We start from the raw sequence: 21,154 nt of genomic DNA on the forward strand, positions 1-21,154 counted from the left end.
CCAAAAGAAAAAAAGAAATCTAAGTGAAAACTAAAATGAGCTATCACCTTACCACATTTAGAATGGCTATTATTAAAAAGAATAAAAAAAAATACTCTCAAGGATGTGGAAAAAGAAGTCTTATATACTGTTGGTGAGAATATAAATTAATATAGTCATTATGGAGAACAGTATGGAAGTTCCTCAAAAAACTAAAAATAAATCTATCCTAGGTCCAGCCATCCTACTTCTGGATATACAACTAAAAGAAATAAAATCAACATATCAAAGAGATATCTGTACTCTTGTTTTACTCTAACATTAGTCATAATAACCAACTTAGGGAATCAACCTAGGCGTTCATGGACAGACAAATGGATAAAGAGAATGTAATACACACACACACACACACACACACACCCCCAGTCTTTCTTATTCCATCATCATGAAGAATGAAATCCTGTCATCTGCAGCAAAATGGATTTTTTAATTTAAAATTTAAAAAATTAAACCATTTAATTAGTACACTGAATTCTCAACAATTTAAATTGAGATCAAAATCTCCAAGAACTGCCCCTTGATCCTCACAAAATCTCCATGACAAGAACAGAAGGGCCGGCGCCGTGGCTCACTTGGTTAATCCTCCACCTGCGGCACCGGCATCCCATATGGGCACTGGGTTCTAGTCCCACCTGCTCCTCTTCCAGTCCAGCTCTCTGCTGTGGCCCGGGAGGGCAGTGGAGGATGGCCCAAGTGCTTGGGCCCTGCACCTGCATGGGAGACCAGGAGGAAGCACCTGGCTCCTGGCTTCAGCTTCAGCACCAACCGTGGCAGCCATTTGGGGAGTGAACCAACAGAAGGAAGACCTTTCTCTCTGGCTCTCTCTCTCACTGTCTATAACTCTGTCAAATAAATAAAAAAAAGAATAGGGATCTAACCACACTTGCCTTAATTTCATACTCACTAGTATGGCTGTTATTTTTAAAAAAAGAGGGAGAGAGAAAGAAGAAAGAAAAAAAGTAATAGCAATAATGTAGAGAAGCTCAATTCCTTGTGCATTGCTGCTGGGAATGTAAAGTTGTATAGCCATTGTGGAAAAGAGATTTTGCTTCCTCAAAGTTAGACACATAATTGTCATTTGATCCAGCAATTCACTACTAAGGGGACTTCAGGGACTTTATGGTATTAAGAGATATGTTTATTGTGGTGTAAAACATTTTGAAAACCATGCATATTTTATATCATATCCATCCTTTATGAACTTTTCAAATTACCATCATCTACTCCAATGAATTGATGGCAGTCTCAGATATCTATACACTAATGTTCACAGCAGCATTACTCACACTAGCTAAAAGGTGGAAACAATCCAAATGTCCACTGACAAATGGATAGTTTTTATAAAAGTGATATATGGGTAAAACAGAGTATCAGCCGAAAAAGCAAATTAAATTCCAATACATGCTACAAAACTTGAAAACATTACACTAACTAAAGTAAGTCAGACAGAAAGGGCCAAGTATTGTATGATTCTTCCCATATAAGTTTCGAAGAAAAGTCTAATTCACAGAGACATAAAGAGGTTTACAGGGGCTAGAGGGAGCAGGGTGTGAGGAAGGTGAAAATGGTTTAATAGATATAGAGCTTCTGTTTGAGATGATTTAAAAAAGAGAATTAGGGAAATGGATAGTGGTGATGATTACACAGCATTATGAATGTACTTAATGACACTTAAGTGGACACTTAAAAGTTGCTAAAGCATAATTTTTATGTTATGTATACTTTACCATGACAAAGACTGGCAACTATACTAAAGAATGTCAAATAAACTAGTTTTCTGCTGTTCCTACTTTCCTACTCTCTCATTCCTGTATAAGGTTCAGGAAAAAAAGATATTTTTTTCAAAATTCATTATTTTAAAAAATTTTTATTTGTGCATCAGAGAGACAAAGAAAGATCACCCATCCACTGGTTCACTCCCTGAATACCCACATCAGTCAGAGCTGGGTCACGCCAAAGCCAAGACCTGGCCCTTCAATCCAGGTCTCCATTGCAAGGTGACAGGGACCCAGCAACTTCAGCCATCACTGGCACGGTGTCCATCAGCAGAGCAGAGCCTGGACTTGAACTCAGATACTCCACAATTGAATGTGGGTATTCCAAGCGCATTCTTAACTGCTATACTATACATTATTCCCCAAAATAATTTTGTTAACTAGCTTGGGTTGAATTAAAGGCTACATCATTTTAAAAATGAATAAAGTAAATTACAGTGTACATTATTCAGTTCTATATAAAAGCAAAATAATGTTTCTATTTTTTTTTTTATTTGACAGGTAGAGTTATAGACAGTGAGAGAGAGACAGACAGAGAGAAAGGTCTTCTTTCCATTGGTTCACTCCCCAAATGGCTGCTATGGCCGGAACACCGCCGATCCAAAGCCAGGAGCCAGGTGCTTGCTCCTGGTCTCCCATGCAGGTGCAGGGGCCCAAGCACTTGGGCCATCTTCCACTGCCTTCCCAGGCCACAGCAGAGAGCTGGACTGGAAGAGGAGAAACCGGGACTAGAACCCAGTGCTCATATGGGATGCCAGTGCCGCAGGTGGAGGATTAACCAAGTGAGCCTTGGCACCAGCCCTCTATTATTTTATGATAACCAAATTTCAAATTTCTTTTAGATGTCACAGGAACACATACCTGATTTCACATTGTTTTACATCTATGTAAATCAAAGAGAATGGGGGTGGCTACCATGAGAACTAATGACTGTAAGATGCTACAATAAATTGATAATTTCAGGGTCAGCACTGTGGCACAGCAGGGAAAGCCACCAACTACGATGCTGACATCCCATATGGGCACCATTTTGAGACCCAGCTGTTCCATTTCAAATCCAGCTCCCTGTTAATGTATCTAGGAAAGCAGTGGAAGACAACCCAAGAGTTTGGGTCCCTGCACCAATGTCAAAGAACCAGAAGAAGCTTAGGGCTCCTGGCATTGGCCTATCACAGCCCTCACACCCCCAGCCATCGTGGCAATTCGGGGAGTGAACCAGAGTTTGGAAGATCTCTCCCTGCCGTCTCTTTCTTCTCTCTGTGTAACTCTATCTCTCAAATTAAAAAAATGACAATTTCAATTTTCTTTATCTTACTCTAATCAAACGTTTAAGAAATACATGCCACAGGGCCGGCGCTGTGGCTTAGTAGGTTAAGTCTCCACCTGTGGCGCTAGCATTGCGGCGCTAGCATCCCATATGGGTTCCAGCTGCTCCACTTCTGATCCGGCTCTCTGCTATGGCCTGGGAAAGCAGTGGAAGATGGCCCAAGTGCTTGGGCCTCTGCACCGGCATGGGAAACATGGAAGAAGCTCCCGGTTGCTGGCTTCAGATCAGCCTAGCTCTAGCTGTTGCAGCCGTTTGGGGAGTGAGCCAGCAGACTGAAGACCTTTCTCTCTCTCTCTCCCTCTCTCCCTCAATCTGTCTGTAATTCTACCTCTTAAATAATTTTTTTAAAAAATTTAAAAAAAGAAAAGTATGCCACTTTATCTCTCAAGATTTGTTATTAATGCTACAGTTAACTGAAAATAAAAATGAAAAGGATTTAGGTTCTCAAGTATATTATAGAAATATGTAACATATATTGTAAACATTACTTCCATCAGAAAATATATTAAGCATTTAAGTGTTACAACATACAAAAAATAAATGATCAATAAAAATACAAACATTATTAGGTGATAAAAGCATCTTGCTTTCATACAATTTAAGGTAAAAGTCTAAATTACTTGGAGTCTTTTATTTCTTTTACCATTCTCTTGTACCTTTCAGCTTTCCTCCCTTCCATCTCATTTTTAATGCAGTACAAAAAGGATAAAATTACTGCCCAAAGTGCGAACAAAATTAATGAGGAAAGATGTATATAGATCTCATGAAGATGTGCCTGAGTTTACGTTGCCAGGGAAACACTGACGTCTTAAAGTTTAAATGGAAGAGTTTATATTTAAACAATGTTGGAGTCAATAGAATGTATTTTAAGAAACAGCAAAGCACCACACAACTTATTATTCCCAAATATCTATACATGACACATGGAAACTGTTTCAGGAATTAAATTTAAGCAATAGTCAACAATTATCCATTAACATCCATCATTAAAAAGGCAGTTCTGGGAGTTAAAAACTGAAGATTCTGGGGCTAGCTTTTGCAGTTCAGCAGCTGTAGGACTAGGAAAGTGACATAGCCTTCCATAAGCCTTTAACACTGAGAGAATCAGTTTTCTTATCTGTAGTTGTAGGAGGGTAAGCAAGATTAGTATAGTTCCTTCCCCGAATCTAAAATTCTTGGTTTTATGACTTCAAAGGAAAAAAACATCTTTACTAAAAATAAATATTTCTTGAAAATCATAATAAATAGATTGACATATATAAAGAAAATAAATGCATAAAAACATCAAGATTTTATTAATTACCCCTTTTCATTAATTATGTAGAATACATTCAGGAGAAAAAAAAAACTGAAAAATAAAGAAAGGACTAAAAAACCAACAATAAAATTCCCCTAACCAGAAAAAACCAAGTTCTCAACTGGCATGAGATGCCTTTCTTTTCTTAATTTTTCTTGACATAGTTATAACAGGGATGCTATGAAAGATTTGGTGGTAAAACACAACTGGAAAGAAAGAAATTATGATCTCACTCTTAGAACAGCAAGAAAAAGAAGGAAAATTAAAACTAAGTACATCAATAATATAGTAATGAAAAGCAAAATATATATCAACAGCAAACAGCAACAAGATAGATCTGAATTCTAACCTGAAGATATATCAAACTGCCCTACATGAAACCTTTACTGTCTCTCCAGTTTAAATTAGGTCGCTCTGATGTTACTTCCCAAAGACTTGTTTTACTGAATTCACAATTATTTAATGCTTCTTTTTCCCTGCTAGCCTAATAAGTTCCACAAAGTCAAGGATCAAGTCTTCCTAGAGTGTCACTTCCTTGAAATAAATGAGATCAATTAACATTTGTTGCCTTAACAAACAGGGTCTTATCCTCTATTACTACTCCTGATTGACACTTCTTCCAAAGTCCAAGACTATTTTCATGGGAACCACTAAGAAAATAACCAAATTTTAAAACTCCAAGAAAATATATATCATTAAGATACCCAAGTCCTGGAATTAATAAACTATGGTTCACAGGCTAAAACAAGACAGTACTTGTTTCTGTAAATAAAGTTTTATTGGAATTTAATCATACCCACTCATTTACATATTTTCTTTTGCTGCTTCTATGCTACAATAGCAGACTGACAACTGAAACAGAAAAGTCAAAAATATTTATCTGATTAATGCCTTTTGACAACTAAGAAGAAAAATATGGAAAATGAGCTTTTGAGGGTTTTTCATGAAAGTATCTAACATATTTAAACTAAATACCAGTGAAATTTCTATTAAAAATACAGTAACAGTGACTTCATAAACTTTTAAGAGTAAAGAAATTAAGCATAGTACAAGGGGTACTTCAAAAACTCATAGAAAGTGAATTAAAATTTATATCTAAATGAATTTATATCCAAATTAATATATATTTAAAAGATAAGTTTTTTGGTATAAAAAAATTTCAGAGCCATCCATACTTTTTCTGAATATTCATTTTCCATGAACTTTAAAAAAAAAAAACAACCTTGCCTATGCATGGATTTCCAATTTTCTTGTGGTTAATCACTTAGAACACCTGCACCCCACATTAAGAGTGCCTGGTTTCAATTCCCAGCTCCAGCTCTTGATCCCAGCTTCCTGTTAACGTGGTCCTTGGAAGACAGTGGTGATACCTTAAGTAGCTGGGCTCTTGCCACATTTGTGGGAGTGCAATTGAGTCCCACTCCTGACTTCAGAACCATCGTCTCCCTACCTCAGTTCCCCCATCCCACCCAACCCACTCTCCAGCCACCAGCTGTAGGCATTTGGAGAATTAACCAAATATATATATATACAAACACACACACACACACACACACACACACACACATATACTGTTTTAGCTATATATAAATCTTTTAAAAATAAACTTGCATATAAGTTCTCTTTTAATTCCATTTGCCATGAACTTTTTGAAGTCCCCTTATATTTGCAGAAAAAGTAAAAACTCTAAATATTTGTTATGAGAACAAACTGCCCCTAAAAAATCTGTAAAGCGTTCAGGAGAAACACTTACTAAAACTTATCTGAGGAGTTTCTAGACAAAGCTATTAATCTTGTCTACCAGGTCAATTTGACTTAGATGATGTGCACATAGGATCTGTTTTGTCTTAGCCATTTGGAGCAATGTTGCATAATTCTTTGTTGCTTGTCTATATATTTCTTATCTACTCCCAGAAATAACTTCCTTAAAATTAATCAGAAGTCTTCTTTTCAGTAGCCTTTTTTAGACATAGTACCATCTCTATCCCTAAAGACACTTGTAATCAATCATTTTCCGAAGAAAGTGATGTTCAACCTGTGAGAAATTCATCCTCACTTACATAAAGCCCACCTTTTCAGGCAAAGCCAATATATATTTGCTGAATATTGATAAAAGAAAATTTACTGTCATGGAATACATAAATTCAGACTAGAATTTAACCACTTCGCAGCACTTCCCAAGACTCATTAAAGTCACTGGGCTTGTTTCTGGGTATAGGTTACTCTTATTCTGCTCTCAACAAAATCTTTTTACAGAGCCTGCTTTGCTTCTGTTGACATAAGCTTTTAGCACTATTTCAAATTTTTAGCAGGGCTGGTTTTAATTATTAAACATAAAAAAATTGCTACTATGTCGTGGTTAATTATTAGGCATGCTGAGCTAGAAATCACAACACCAAGTCAGTTATTTCCATAGCAACCTGTACTCCTACTACCTCTACCTCAAATAGGTAAGGCCTGGCATTGCTTTGTGGATTTAAAAAAAAAAAAAAGAAATCTGCAGCACCATAGCTCACTAGGCTAATCTTCCGCCTGCAGCGTCAGCAACCCGGGTTCTAGTTCCAGTAGAGGCACCGGATTCTGTCCCAGTTGCTCTTCTTCCAGTCCAGCTTTCTGCTGTGGCCCGGGAGTGCAGTGGAGGATGGCCCAAGTGCTTGGGCCCTGCATCCGCATGGGAGACCAGGAGAAGCACCTGGCTCCTGGCTTTGGATCGGCACGGTGCGCCGCCAGAGCGGCCATTGTGGGGTGAACCAACGGAAAAAAAAGGAAGACCTTTCTCTCTGTCTCTCTCTCACTGTCTACTCTGCCTGTCAAAAAAAAAATCTGTCCTTTTTTTTTATGAAATGTTGCCTAATATGTCTTTAGCCTACCGTCTTCCTTCTGCTATCATTTACAAATCAATTTTCAGGAAAAAATAAAAGCATGAAAAGGTTAACATAATAGACTGCAGAAGAAATAAGATGGTTCTTACATCAAATTAACATCTCCATTAAATAACACAAAGAAAATATTTTGCTTGGATTAAATAAAAATTACCACCTTGCCAAAATGTTAATGCAACACTACTACAGATTTAATAATATATAAACTGGTTAACCAATACTTTTATAAAAAAAAAAATATGTGTACCAGTGGCACATTTGTCCAGTTTGCAGGTTTAATTAGCACTATTGGTTTATTTCGGGCCAAAATTATTAGGTAAGATTTAAATAATATAAAAAACAAAACAAACAGCACAATTGATAAGTAGTGCAATAATCAGTGAAAGGGGCTAGTCCTGTGGTACAGCGGGTAAAGCTGCCACCTGCAGGCTCCCACCCCATATGAGTGCCAGTTCAAGTACTGGCTGCCCTACTTCCAATCCAGTTCCCTGCTAATGCACCTTGGAAAGCAGCAGCAGATGGCCAAAGTGGTTAGGCCCCTGCATCCACATGGGAGACCTGGAAGAAGCTCCTGGCTCCTGGACTCAGCCTGGCCCAGCTCTGGTCTTTAAAGCAAATGGACAATCTCTCTGTCTCTCCCTCTTTCTCTGTAATTCTGTCTTTCAAAATAAATATATAAATGAATCTTTAAATATATATATATATATCAGTGGAAGAGGAATAAATAAATAATAAAAAATAAAAATAAATAATAGAGTGACTACTTTCTATCCTATTCTCATAATTTTTAATAAGGATAATTCATAGGATTATTTCATCAAAAACATGTCAACTTATAAAATTGGAACTTTTTTAAGTCAAAATTTCTGTTGTAGCTAATACTGAATGAGAATGAACTTTTTAAAAGTCATATACTGCTGGGGCCAGAGCTGTGCTGCAGCAGGTAAAGCCGCCGCCTGCAGTGCCAGCATCCCATATGGGCACCGGTTTGAGTCCCAGCTGCTCCACTTCCAATCCAGCTCTCTATATGGCCTGGGAAAGCAATAGAAAATGGTCCAAGCCCTTGGGCTCCTACACCCAAGTGGGAGACCGGAAGAAGCTCCTGGCTCCTGGCTTCAGATCAGCACAGCCCAGGCCATTGTGGCCAAGTGGGGAGTGAACCAGCAGATGGAAGACCTCTCTCTCTCTCTCTGCCTCTCCTTTTCTCTGTGTGTAACTCTGACTTTCAAATAAATAAATAAATCTTTAAAAAAAAAGAAAGTCATATTCTGTTGACACCTTTTTTTTTTTAATAGCATCTGTGACATTGTTACTGACCTTGACTTTCAAAAATCAAAGATTTAAAATGCTCAGGGAAACTGACCAAATAAAGATAGAGTTATTACCAAATTACTAATAAGAAAAACAATCCAAATGCAAGTATTATTTTTAGAGCCTCACAAAGTACAAACAAACAAAAAAACATACACAAACATGCTCTATCATTGGTACCCATAGAGCAATAAGCAATGGTGGTAAACTATGAAGAATACAAATCATAATAATCCTGACTTAATAACACAACATCTACATTCAAATATGGCAGACAAAAAATACAGCCATAAATCTCAGATGGTTCCTCAGTTTCTCAGTTCCTGTCTGCCAATCCTACTTTCTTTCACTAACAGGTTCTACTCAAAGATCATTTTACATCTTCTTCCCAATCTCTAACACCCATTCTCCATCACCACTTTCAGCTGGCAACCTCACTTCATTAAGCTGGAAGACGGAAAGTATTCATTTTTCTATCACCAAACCTATGATTCCACCAGAGTCTGTACACTAGTACTTTGCCATTCCTCTTCTTATTATAATTAATGGACAGTAATCAGCTCTTTACTAAACCCAACTCTTCCCACCTTTACTCTTGAGCCAAATATAGTCAGGCTTTTCTACTCACTAGATCAGAAAACCCACATTTATCAAAGTGACCAAAGAAACCTTCACATTACCAAATCCAATGGTCGTTTCTCCTTCTTCCAAAATCTCACTCAACTTCTCAGAAGCAGCTGACCTGTTCATTCAGAACTTCTTTCCTTTCTTCTCTGGCTTCTGAAACACCATACTCTTCAAAACTTTTACTCCTTCCCTCCCTAGCTGTACCTTCTCAGTCTAATTTGCAGAAATCATCCTTTCTCTTCCAAACAAGCTCAGATTTTCATAATTAATAATTTCCCACATGCAAAAGCCTTCAATATCATTTAAATGCCAACTGCAACTAAATAGGAGGATCAACATCTACCCAGAGCCCCAAGGCAGTGACCCTACATCACATGTGAATCTCTAATGGGTATTTCATGCTTTATATGTCTATAATAGCACTATAATTTTTTCACATCACACAAAACTTGTCCCTTTCTCAGTTTTTTTCCAATTCTGTATAAGGCACCAGCATCACTCCAATCCTAACACTTGCCATCCTAATCCAAGGCTCTATCTGAGTAAATGTGATACCCTACTAAGTGATCTCCCAGACTCCACTCTTGTCTCTACACTTCTCTCTCAAAACAGCATCCAGGCCGGCACCGTGGCTCACTTGGCTAATCCTCCACCTGCAGCACCAGCACCCCGGGTTCTAGTCCCAGTTGGGGTGCCGGGTAATAGTCCTGGTTGCTCCTCTTCCAGTCCAGCTCTCTGCTGTGGCCTGGGAGGGCAGTGGAGGATGGCCCAAGTGCTTGGGCTCTGCACCCGCATGGGAGACCAGGAGGAAGCACCTGGCTCATGGCTTCAGATCGGCACAGCGCCGGCCACAGCGGCCATTAAGAGACTGAACCAATGGAAGGAAGACCTTTCTCTCTGTCTCTCACTGTCTATAACTATCTCTCTGTCTCTCTCACTGTCTAACTCTGCCTGGCCAAAAAAAAAAAAAAAAAAAAAAAAACAGCATTCAGAAAGATTCTGTCAAAATATAAGCCACATCACAACATACCCCTGTTAAAAGATTTCAAATGAACCCCCATCATCTGAAACAAAAGCAATCTTTACAAATATAGGCAGTGAGTTAATTTTTCCCAGAGGGTCACAGTTTGTCAAACCCTGTTATAAATTCACTGTCTCTTTGATAACAATATTTTAATAGTAGCATTTGGAATGGAAGTGACTGCAATGGAAGAGATAACAGAGTGCAAAGAAAATTCACAAAGAAAAATTTCTACTTACCCGTAATGATTTGCAAAACCATATATATACATATATATATAATGTAAGTGAATTTAAGATGCTTTCTCTGTAATTCATGATGTATTACTCCAAATATTTGTCTTTTACCCCCTCATGGTATAATGATGAAGAACTAAAGGAACATTAAGACACAATAGACCAGCAGTAGTCTAAACTAGCAGCACATTGCTGTTCATTAAACCCTGTCCAAAAACTGTCTCTTAAATTGTAGATAGACTATATAATTAGAATCCTATAGAAGTAACAAGAGTCTGTATCTTAAAACAAAATTTCATGTCTACTTCTCAGCCAGATCAATTCCAAAATGTATATTTCTGTCTTTTAAAAGATTTAATTAAATAAACCTAGATTACAGAACATCAAATCTCTCTGAAAAGAACCAGATCCTCAAATTTCAAAGGTACCCTAAAAAGACATCTTACCTTAGATGCCATTCTCATAAAAAGCTTGTTCTGATTTTCTGCTGTTCCCATCTTCTCATTTTTGACTAAATCATTTAGGCTTAGATTATCATCATCATGAAAGTATCTGACTCTTTCTTTTTCCTCATGGGTTGAAACCTATGACAAAATAGACATTAATTTAGTGACAACATGAATCTCCAAACTATTCTTAATGAGTTATCTATAAATCTGACATTAAGTGTAAATATCCCACTACATATCACAACCTTTTCTCCCAGTTTACCCCTATTCTACTTGCTTCCATGTGAAAGAATTTCCATTAAAATTATAATCCCTTGAGGCTGGCACAGTGGTATAGCGGGTAAAGCCACCACCTGCATTGCCGGCATCCCATACGGGCACCAGTTTGAGTCCCAGCTGCTCTATTGCCAATACAGCTCTCTGCTATGTCCTGGAAAAGCAGTAGAAGATGACCTACGTCCTCGGGCCTCTGCACCCCCATCGGAGACCTGAAAGTAGTTCCTAGTTCCTGGCTTCAGATCGGCGCAGCTCCAGCTATTGTGGCCATCTAGGGAGTGAACCAGCAGATGAAAGATCTCTCTCTCTCTCTCTCTACCTGTACTCTCTGTAACACTGCCTTTCAAATAAAAGCAAATAAATCTTAAAAAAAAAAATACACTCCCTCTACCTTCTGCCCTTCTACTCACCTTTTCCCCAAAGATGGGAGCATGACAGTATCTATTTTTTGAATTTTGTTTTAAGAGAAAAATGATTCTGCCTGTTTTCTTTTCTCCTCCTAGTTATAAAAGACTGCAATTATCCAGAGATGTAGTAAGTATATCAGAAACAGAGGTGAAATACTAGCAAATCCACTGCTTTGAATTTAATGTTGGAATCTTCCACAAGTTCCTATGTTCAGATCCCAACGTGAGAGCATTAGGAAGTAAAGTCCCTGGGAAGTAATTAGATCATGAAAGTGGAGCCCACAGGCACGGCCTTGGTTATCCTGAATACCCCTATAAAAAGACTTCGAAGGAGGTGTTTCTCTTTCTCCCCTATCCTCACTCTGGTTTTCTCCTCTTACCCTCTTACTCTTTGTTCTCTGCTATGTGAGGATAAAGTGAAATCACCATCTACAAACCAGGAAATATGCCTCACTGGACACTGAATCTGCAGTACCATTATCCTTGGCTTTCAGAACTCTAAGAAATAAATTTCTATTGTTTAAGGCAAATAGTCTATGGTACTCTATTATAGAAGCTAAATTGATTAAGACATTAACTTTTAATTATTTAACTCTTCTTCTATAAATATCTTTATTAGAAACAAAGTCAACATTCTGATACTTACTTAATTCATTCTTGGTCTTTCTTCTCAGTTGGTTCCACCTCCAGGCATGGAATAGAATAGTGCTATTTATTTCCTCCCAAATCAAATTTCCCCAGCGCTGCTCTCACAATCCCTTCTCCAAGTAAAATTTGGTCTTCAATTTCTTGGAGATCTTTGGAACCAGAGTCCTGCTATTGTTCCCAATGTTACTATTCTTGTCTTGGCTAACTTAAACCTCATGGTTCCATGACCTCAATCACCCCCCTAGAACTTAAATGTCTAGCCTTTTTGTCCTTTATTACACTCAAAGAGCAAATCCCAACCCTGAATGAATTTATCTTACTTCCTTACTCTTAATTCAAAAAGGTCTTCATGTCTAACTGGCAATGTGTTTATAAATCCCTAAACAGTTCAGTCATTTCATGTAATGGAAACTTTCACTAGTCTCCTGCCACATCTCTGCTCTAATCCCCTAAATCCTATTACAGTAGAAGAAATAGAAAGAATTAATTATTATCTCCAGCGCATAAGCACTCAATGGGCAAATAATAAAGATTTGAAGAAAAATTCCAAATCAACAACTATTTTGTATATTAAATTATCACTTGTGTGATCTATCCAAACTAAAACACAAAATCTAATTTGAGAAAACTCAATACATGTTTTTGCCTTCTCAAAAGCCTCAAGGTAGTACCAAAAACTAATTGACAGAACTGGAAGATGGAAAAGAAAATTAGGTGTATAAAGAATCATAGCAGGTACATAATTAAGACATTACTAGATATGGATGCCCCATCACCAGAACTTAAATTAGCTGTCTAACACAAGTAATAGATTTGGGAGAGCATGGTACTTTCTAAGAGCTGCAGTAAATATGCAAAAAGAAGCTTAAAAATTTCAAAGAAAAGTAAAATTAAAATTGTCATAGATATTCAATATTTACAATTATTTGAAAAAAACACCATGGAGCTAGAACCCATTTTATAAAAGGCAAAGGAATATAACTAAAAATAAAAGTAATAACATAATTTACTACCTAGTGTTCCATTAGGGAGCTACATTTCAGAAAATATTTTGTGGTCTGACGCAAAAAAAGCCTCAAGGCATAATAGCAATTCTGATATATGCAACATATACCATCTGTCTTTTGCTTCTCCCTCCTTTCGCTTGCAGAGGATTTCCTGGTGTGTTCACAGGCCACACTCTTCCAGACTGATCTGTCCTGACAAGGACCACTTCCTGCTGGTCTTCATTCTATGGAAAGATTTAGAGAAACTTTTGAAATTATTGTGAAGAGCGCTGAATGCTTATAGTATTTAAAAAACACAGAAAATTTTAGTTTTCACATAATGTTATACCTTTTCTTTTTTATTTATTTGAAAGACAGAATGACAGGAAGGAAGAGACAGAGAAAGAGATCTTCCATGTACTGGTTCACTCCTCAAATAGCTGAAATGATTGGGGCTGGACCAAGCCAAACAGCAGGAAAAGGGAGAGACAGAGAAAGAGGGGAGAGAGATCTTCCATCTACTGGTTCACTCCCCAAATGGCCAGAACAACCAGGGGTGGGCCAGGCCAAAGAGAGGAGCCAAGAGCTTCATCCAGGTTTCCCTCATGGGTTTAGAGGCCCAAGCATTTGGGCTATCCTCTGCTGCCTTCCAAGGTACACTAGCAGGGAGCTGGACTAGAAGTAGAGCAATCAGGACTCAAATTGGTGCCCATCTGGGATGCTGGCACTGCAAATGGTGGCTTAACCTGCTGTACCAAAGCGCTTGCCCCATTAACACAATATTTAAACATCACAAAAGAGAGTCCACCAGGCAATGTTTGGGAGCATAATCACTAATATAGCAGATGTCATGTTTAATGGACATCTCTCAAATTTAAAGATTCTACTAAAGCTTTACTATAATAAAGAAAGCAACTAGATGACTAAACAAATTTGCTAAATTAGCTACTTTAATGTTATTCCAGATACTTCGATTCTATTAACAGCCCTTAAACGCTTTCCATTTCTGACTCTTCAGAAGAAGTGATTTTCCACATATCTTAAAAGCCATAATCTGTGTCCTGCGAACTTTTAGCTCAATACATGCCTGGCACAGTATGGCATAACAGTAAACTTTGCTCAATGATGAAAATGAAATATTACTGAAAAGGTTCTAAGAGTCAAAAATAATACTAAGGAATAAATCCATAAAAAATCAATGTGCAACAAGGCAAAGTAATTATTCATATTATAATTTCTTTTTAAATCAGAATCAAATATAAAAAATCAATTTCAATTCCATGTCACAGATATTTAGCTCCTGTAAAAATGTCCTAGTTTTTAAAATGGATTTTTAAAAAAACCACATACCTATTATTGATCTTCCATTCACACACAATCCTGACTATTAATCAGTACATGGTTCTCAATGAATTAATATTAATTAATAAAGTGTCATATTTTAAAGGACCTCCGTATTGGTTCCCTTACCACATAACAGAGATAAACAACACACTTATAATCTGGCTTCTAGCTTTATCAAACTACTAAAGCCAACCTGCCTATGGACTTTCAAGTTACCACAACCATTAAATATTTATTAAACTATCATCTTCCTAGACTTGAAAGCTTTTGACTCTGTTTATTACATTCGGCAGTCTGAGACTCATCTGCCTTTACTCTCTGACACACTTATGTATTCATCAAATATTTTTCAAGTGTATATCTTAATTTGTTAATTTAATAGCCAGAAGAAATATAGTCCCTGCCTTCAAAAAGCTTATAGCTAGTACCAGAATTACTCCTTACAAATTACCAATATAAAGTCATGTTCACTTTCTCCTTCATGTCCAGCTACCCCTCAAATGCTGATGACTCCAGGGTTCCTTGGTTTCCGATTTTCCTGACTGAACCTAAGCATCACTCATACCCTCAAAGAATTCATTGTATGAAACACAAAAATAATCGTGCCATTCTTTGAGACCAGGTATCACCTAGGAGATCAATCACTCAAGTACAGCCAACAAAACAGTGCAAATCCAAGAATTACTAGCCATGAAATATTTGTTACTTCTCCACAATAAGCTAAGTACAGAAACTGAGTGTCTATACACGTTTGAGGCAACCACTTAAGTAATTTTATGTTGATTAATCTAAATAAAATATGGAATTTTTACTTCAAATATCTTTATTTCATTTTGCTGTACTTCATTGTCTTGTATTCTATAAAATTATTCATCCATGATGGTCTGTAAAATTAAACAAGGTAAATAGATACATAGATAGATAAACAGACAGATCGATCAATTCTACACCACAGTACTGAAGAGTGGAATTAAGACCTAGCACTTTAACATAGTATACAAGGCCTTCAAAATCTGGCTGTAGACTTCTTTCCTATCTCTTCATAAATTTTGTAAATTTACTGCACATTTTACTTGTCTGTTCTTGCTCAATTAGACAATCAAGAATTTAGTAACAGCTAATGCTCAGTTACCAAAAAATTTAAACCATATTTATATTGCTAAACCATAACCCTTTCAGCAACTATTAGTCTATTTCTAGCTTTTGTCTTTAACATTTTTTCATATGGATGCCGGTGCCACAAGAAGAGGCCTAACCTACTAAGCCACAGAGCTGGCCTCTAAATAAATCTGTAAAAAGAAAAAGAAACAGATTAATTTTACTCTGAAAGTTAACCTACTTTCTCTCTTAGTCTCTTCTCTTTTACCTTTGTCTACTTTCTTTTCCTAGACCTGCCCATACAAAAGATCCTAAGTTGCCCTTTATGGGAACCCAAGACAGAATACACTTTATCCATGCTTTTTACATTAAAATCAAAGATACTGGGGCTGGCATTGTTGTATAGCGGGTACCTGCAGCACTGTCACCCCACATGGGCCCAAGTCAATTCCAGCTGCTCCACTTCTAATCCAGCTCCCTTCTAATGCACCAGAGAAAGCAGAGAAAGATATCCCAAGTATGGCAGAGGCTTTTGTCTTTTAATCAAATATTTTTCTAACTGACATGATTAAAGTTGTGGTAGAAGCTTTCCCAAAGTCAGAAGAAGAAAAAGGGAGGAATCTGTCCTGGGAATGAAATGTGGTTGTAATCTGCTTGCCTGTGAATGTTTCAACTATAGTTATTATCTGCTTTTATGTAACTATATCAAGTTCTGTTTAGAGTACAGAACAATGGGTGTTAATCCTTGCCAGGCAATTCACCACTCAGTGTGTGTGTGTCAGAAAAAAAAATTTATCAGTAGCTATGTATGCATGTACAGTATTGTATAAATTCCTGTGGCTACCATGTAACGTTAGAGTATCCAATCAAATGTATACATGTAACCATGTAAAAGAAACAAAGAGGCTGAAAACCATATTTAAGAAAATATCCGTTTCTTCTGGGCTCAGGCTTTTGGATAAGGAAATCCACCTGGACCTTATGCCAGCAAAAATAATAAAAGACTACTTTCTGTTAAAAGGCCCTGGTGTCTCGTCTCTGTACACAAATCCTTCTACACAAGTACTTGGGTGAATACATGTGGGGGACCCAGAAGAAGCTCCTGGCTCCTGGCTTCAGGTTGGTCAGCTCCAGCCTTTGTGGCCATTTGAGGAGTGAACCAGTGGATGAAAGGCTCTCTCTCTCTCTCTCTCCCCCTGTAACTATGCCTTTCAAATATATACATCAGTCATTTTAAAAAGTGAGGGAGGGCTTTAAAACAAAACAAAACAAAAAACAAACAAACAAACAAAATAAAAAAGATAGAAAGAAAAGTTCAGGGGCCAGCATCATGATGAAGTGGGTTAGGCCACCACCTGTATATGTTGCCAGCATCCCATATGAGCACATATTCAAGTATTGGTTGCTCCACTTCTGATCCAGCTCACTGCAAATGAACCTGGGGAAGCAGCAGAGATGTCCCAAGTGCCTGGGCCCTGCCACCCGTGTGGGAGATCCAGAAGGAATTCCAGATTCCTGGCTTTGGCCTGGCACAGCCCCAGTTGTTGTAGCCATCTGGAGAGTGAACCAACAGATAGAAAATCTCTTTCTCTCTCTCTCTCTCTCTCTCTCTCTCTCTCTCTCTCTCTCCCTCCCTCCCTCCCTCCCTCCCTCCTCTCTGTAAATCTGTCCTTCAAATAAATATAAAAATAAAAAAAAGAGGGAGAGAGAAGTTCATTCTATACAGAAAATATGCAAAAGCATTTTCATCATCCATGCGATTAGTGCTTTCCAAAGAAAACAGACACAATTTTTATAACTAGAGAGCATTTACAAAATCTTTCCCTTTTCTCATGAATATCAAATGCTCTAGATTTTTAAATAATCCCCAACAGCTGCAGATAACTATGCAGGATTTTATATTTTGAAAACATCAAAACCAAGTGATATGTTATAAACATTTTATATGGACATTTTCATTAACAAATCTAGAAATGTTCTGGGATCATTCATTCATTATCCATAAAATAGTCCTTTAACTGACAGAAATCATGAATTCTTATTTTAAAGGGAGAAAAGAGAAAACAAAACACTTTAATGTCATAAAATCATTTTGCCGACATAACCAGGGATGAACTTTCCCTATTGGCATATTTGTGAGGAGATAAACAGTTTTCTCCCACAAACTGCATCATTACATTGATAGTAACAAACAAATCAATTTACCAGCAAAACATACCTCCAGGTCTAGTCATTCTGAATTTCCACTTAACCCAAAGGATATTAAAAATTTAACTATCTTCCCAGCTTTCCAAGCCAAAGACCAAGCTGCACACAATTTTGTACTATACAAATGCTGAATAAATGGAATTAATAATTAACTGGTGACTCAGAAAGATTAATTATTCTCGAAAAGCTAACCTATTTATACTTCTACTTTCCCTTTCTGCCCGCTTTTCCATTTTTTTCCCCTCAGGTCTAATAATATGAATTAAACTAAGTTTTTCCATTTTGAGTGCCCAGAGAGAAATATTGAGGAGACCAGAAAGACTGAATAAATTCTTAATCTACTACCACATTAATGTAGATTGTAGGACCCATTTAAGAATCTATATCAGAGTCAACACAGTATGGCATACTGGCCAAATCCAGCATGCTACTTGTTTGTATTCAGCCCACAAGCTAAGAATGGTTTTTATATTTCTAAACAGTTACAGGAGAATCAAAAGAGTAACATTTCATGACAAAAATGATATGCAATTTTAATTTAGGGTCCATAAATAATTTTTGATTGGAACACAGCCATACTCAGATACTTACATATTGTCTATAGTTGCTTTCACAGTGTAACAACAATTAAGCAGTTATAAATTGAGTAATTACTTGATACAGGCTTTTTAGCACTAGCATATAATGCTTTGAGTCAATTAAAAGGTCTAAATGTTTGGAAATCTTTTCTAGTATTTGGGAAATAAAGCACAGTTCTTCCATTATATCAGATTTTTCTACCAGTGGTCCATGAACTTTGAGAGGTTCATGATAGTATTACACAAATTGTCATCACCCAAGACTAAGAAGCATCTATTTCCATTTTCATCTTTTAAAATATCAAGATATCAGCAGCTGTTAATAGTATTCTTAGTATTTTCATGACTTTTGAACAATCTCTTCTGTATATCTAATTACATTCATAATCATATTACAAGACAACAGATTGTGCACTACATACAAGTACTAGGTCAAGGCAGTGAGCAGACAGAGCAGCAAGCTATACTATAGTAACTGAAATGTGCATTCAAGATCAAGGTTACTTTTCAGTTTGCACAAAAGTATTCACAGGACTACAGCTGGCCAAAGGAGACATCTTTTTCTGATCCCACGAAGGTTCCAAATGGACTTGACACAGCTCTAACTATGTCCCCTTTTTTTCTATTCTTGATTACTGTTTGTGTCTTCCCTCTTCCCCCAGCCACTTTGATCAGCCTTCCTAGAGGCTTGCCCTTTTTTATTAGTTTTTTCACAAAAGGAACTCTTGCATTTTCATCATTTCTATTTATTTTTGGCTTTCTATTTCAGTTTTTAGATATTCTTCCTATTTTGTATCGGTGTTTGGGTATCTTTCCTTTTGTCTCATGTGTTACTGGCTAATGCCACAAGCAACAGAGTATACATGTATATATATATTACTGAGGCAGAATATCCGTTCTAATCCTGATTCATTACATATCCTTGCAAGTATTTAATTACCATAATGTATGCATTTGTAAAGTAAAACAAAAAAATAAGGTGCCTTCAGGATCAAATAAATTAACACAGGTAAAGCATTCAGAATAATGCCTAAGCATAAAATAAGTGGTCAGTAAATATTTGCTATAATAGTTTAGTTACTTTTCATTTAATTCTTTCTTTAACTGAATCTTGCCTAGGATTTACACCATTTCTTCTATAAATTCTTGGGACATTCTTACTTTTTCATATAAACTTATCATCATGGCTTTGTTCAATATCATAGTCTTCTTAGGCATATTTTGTTTGCTTTCACTTAATAAGCACAATTACTTTTAAAGTTATTGCAAAAGTCATTATATTCAAAATTTATTGACTAAAACATAAATTTAATAACAATATATTTCATTTCACAGAAGCAATGAAATATAAACAGTGCTTTACATTTTTTCTAATTAAAAATAAACTAATATAACTTTCAGAAACTAGTACTATAATCTTATAAGGTTCTACAATATTTCACATTTAATTTTAACATTAAAATTACATCCTCTGACACAGGCATTACTCAGTTACATTTTAAGAAAGCTACTAAGGATCACATCCAATAAATGACGTTCCAGACCCAACTCTGTATCTTTAACTTTAAGAGCTATTATTGGAACAGAAATGTTAACTGAAGCCATGAAACTGAGAAAGAGACGATGAGAAGAAAAATTTGATAGTTGTTTATATATCTAACCTCTTCTTCCCATTCATTCTCTCACTCATACCAATACTCTGAGGATATTTAGAATACGCCATTTTGAAAATACACTTTCCCTGGGGCTGGCAATGTGGTGTAGCGGGTAAAGCCTCCACCCAGGTCGAGACCCAGCTGCTCCACTTCCAATCCAGCTATATGCTATGGCCTGGGAAAGCAATGGAGGATGGCCCAAGCCCTTGAGACCCTGCACTCATGTGGGAGACCGGGAAGGAGCGCCTGGCTCCTAGATTCGGATCAGCACAGCACCAGCTGTGGCGGCCATTTGGGGAACAAACCAGCAGATGGAAGACTCCCCACTCACCCTCACCCCCACCCCCATAACTCTGCCTTTCAAATAAATAAATAAATCTTTTAAAAAGAAAATATACTATCCCTAAAGCTCTCACCTTTGCACCTTCACCCAAGTTGCTCTGCCTGAAACTCCTTTTGGCAAAGTTGTTCAGAGAAAAGTAAGGTTTTTTGTTTCATTTTGTTTTGTTTTGTTTAATTGTTTTTGCTTGTGTATTTAAGGACAAAGAGACTAAGAAGGTAAAGAGAGGAACAGAGAGAAGCTTCCACACAACGGTGGAGATAACCATTAGGAACTGGCTCCAGAGGGAAGAAAAAGAATGAGATCAAGAGCTCGGCCTTAAGGGAAATGGTTTCACTGTCCCCACTGCCAAGTAAGAGAAGCAGGAAGATCAATTTTCAGAAAGAATAGTTACCTACAGGAAACATTCATAGTTACCGTCTCTATTTTTCCAATGAGTTAAGAAGCAAAGTGGCTGCTAAGACTAAGGCAAGGAATCTGATGAGAATGACCAGAAATTTGAGTAAATGCTGAGAGAAACTTAAACAAGAGTATTTGGGAGACAATTTTACAGAAAAAAGTTAGTCAGTCTGAATTTCTCCTTAAGTAAATTTTAGAAATTCTACTACTGAGATACTGAATATGATATGATTGCACTTGCATTTAATTAT

At 37.0% G+C, this 21,154-nt stretch overlaps 1 protein-coding gene across 3 annotated transcripts in view; it reads right to left on the reverse strand.

The window, feature by feature from the left end:
* Nucleotides 1-21,154, reverse strand: part of CWF19L2 (CWF19 like cell cycle control factor 2) — a 220,414-nt gene that overhangs the window by 102,316 nt on the left and 96,944 nt on the right. For all 3 annotated transcript variants that reach the window (XM_008261932.4, XM_008261926.4, XM_008261936.4), the window contains exons 11-12: nucleotides 13,410-13,526; nucleotides 10,962-11,099 (exon numbers count right to left, since the gene is read on the reverse strand). In XM_008261932.4, the coding sequence (XP_008260154.2) occupies nucleotides 10,962-11,099; nucleotides 13,410-13,526 (255 nt within the window). The remainder of the gene's footprint in view (nucleotides 1-10,961; nucleotides 11,100-13,409; nucleotides 13,527-21,154) is intronic.

This window comes from Oryctolagus cuniculus, chromosome 1 (genome assembly GCF_964237555.1).
Source record: "Oryctolagus cuniculus chromosome 1, mOryCun1.1, whole genome shotgun sequence".
Taxonomy (NCBI): Eukaryota; Metazoa; Chordata; class Mammalia; order Lagomorpha; family Leporidae; genus Oryctolagus; species Oryctolagus cuniculus.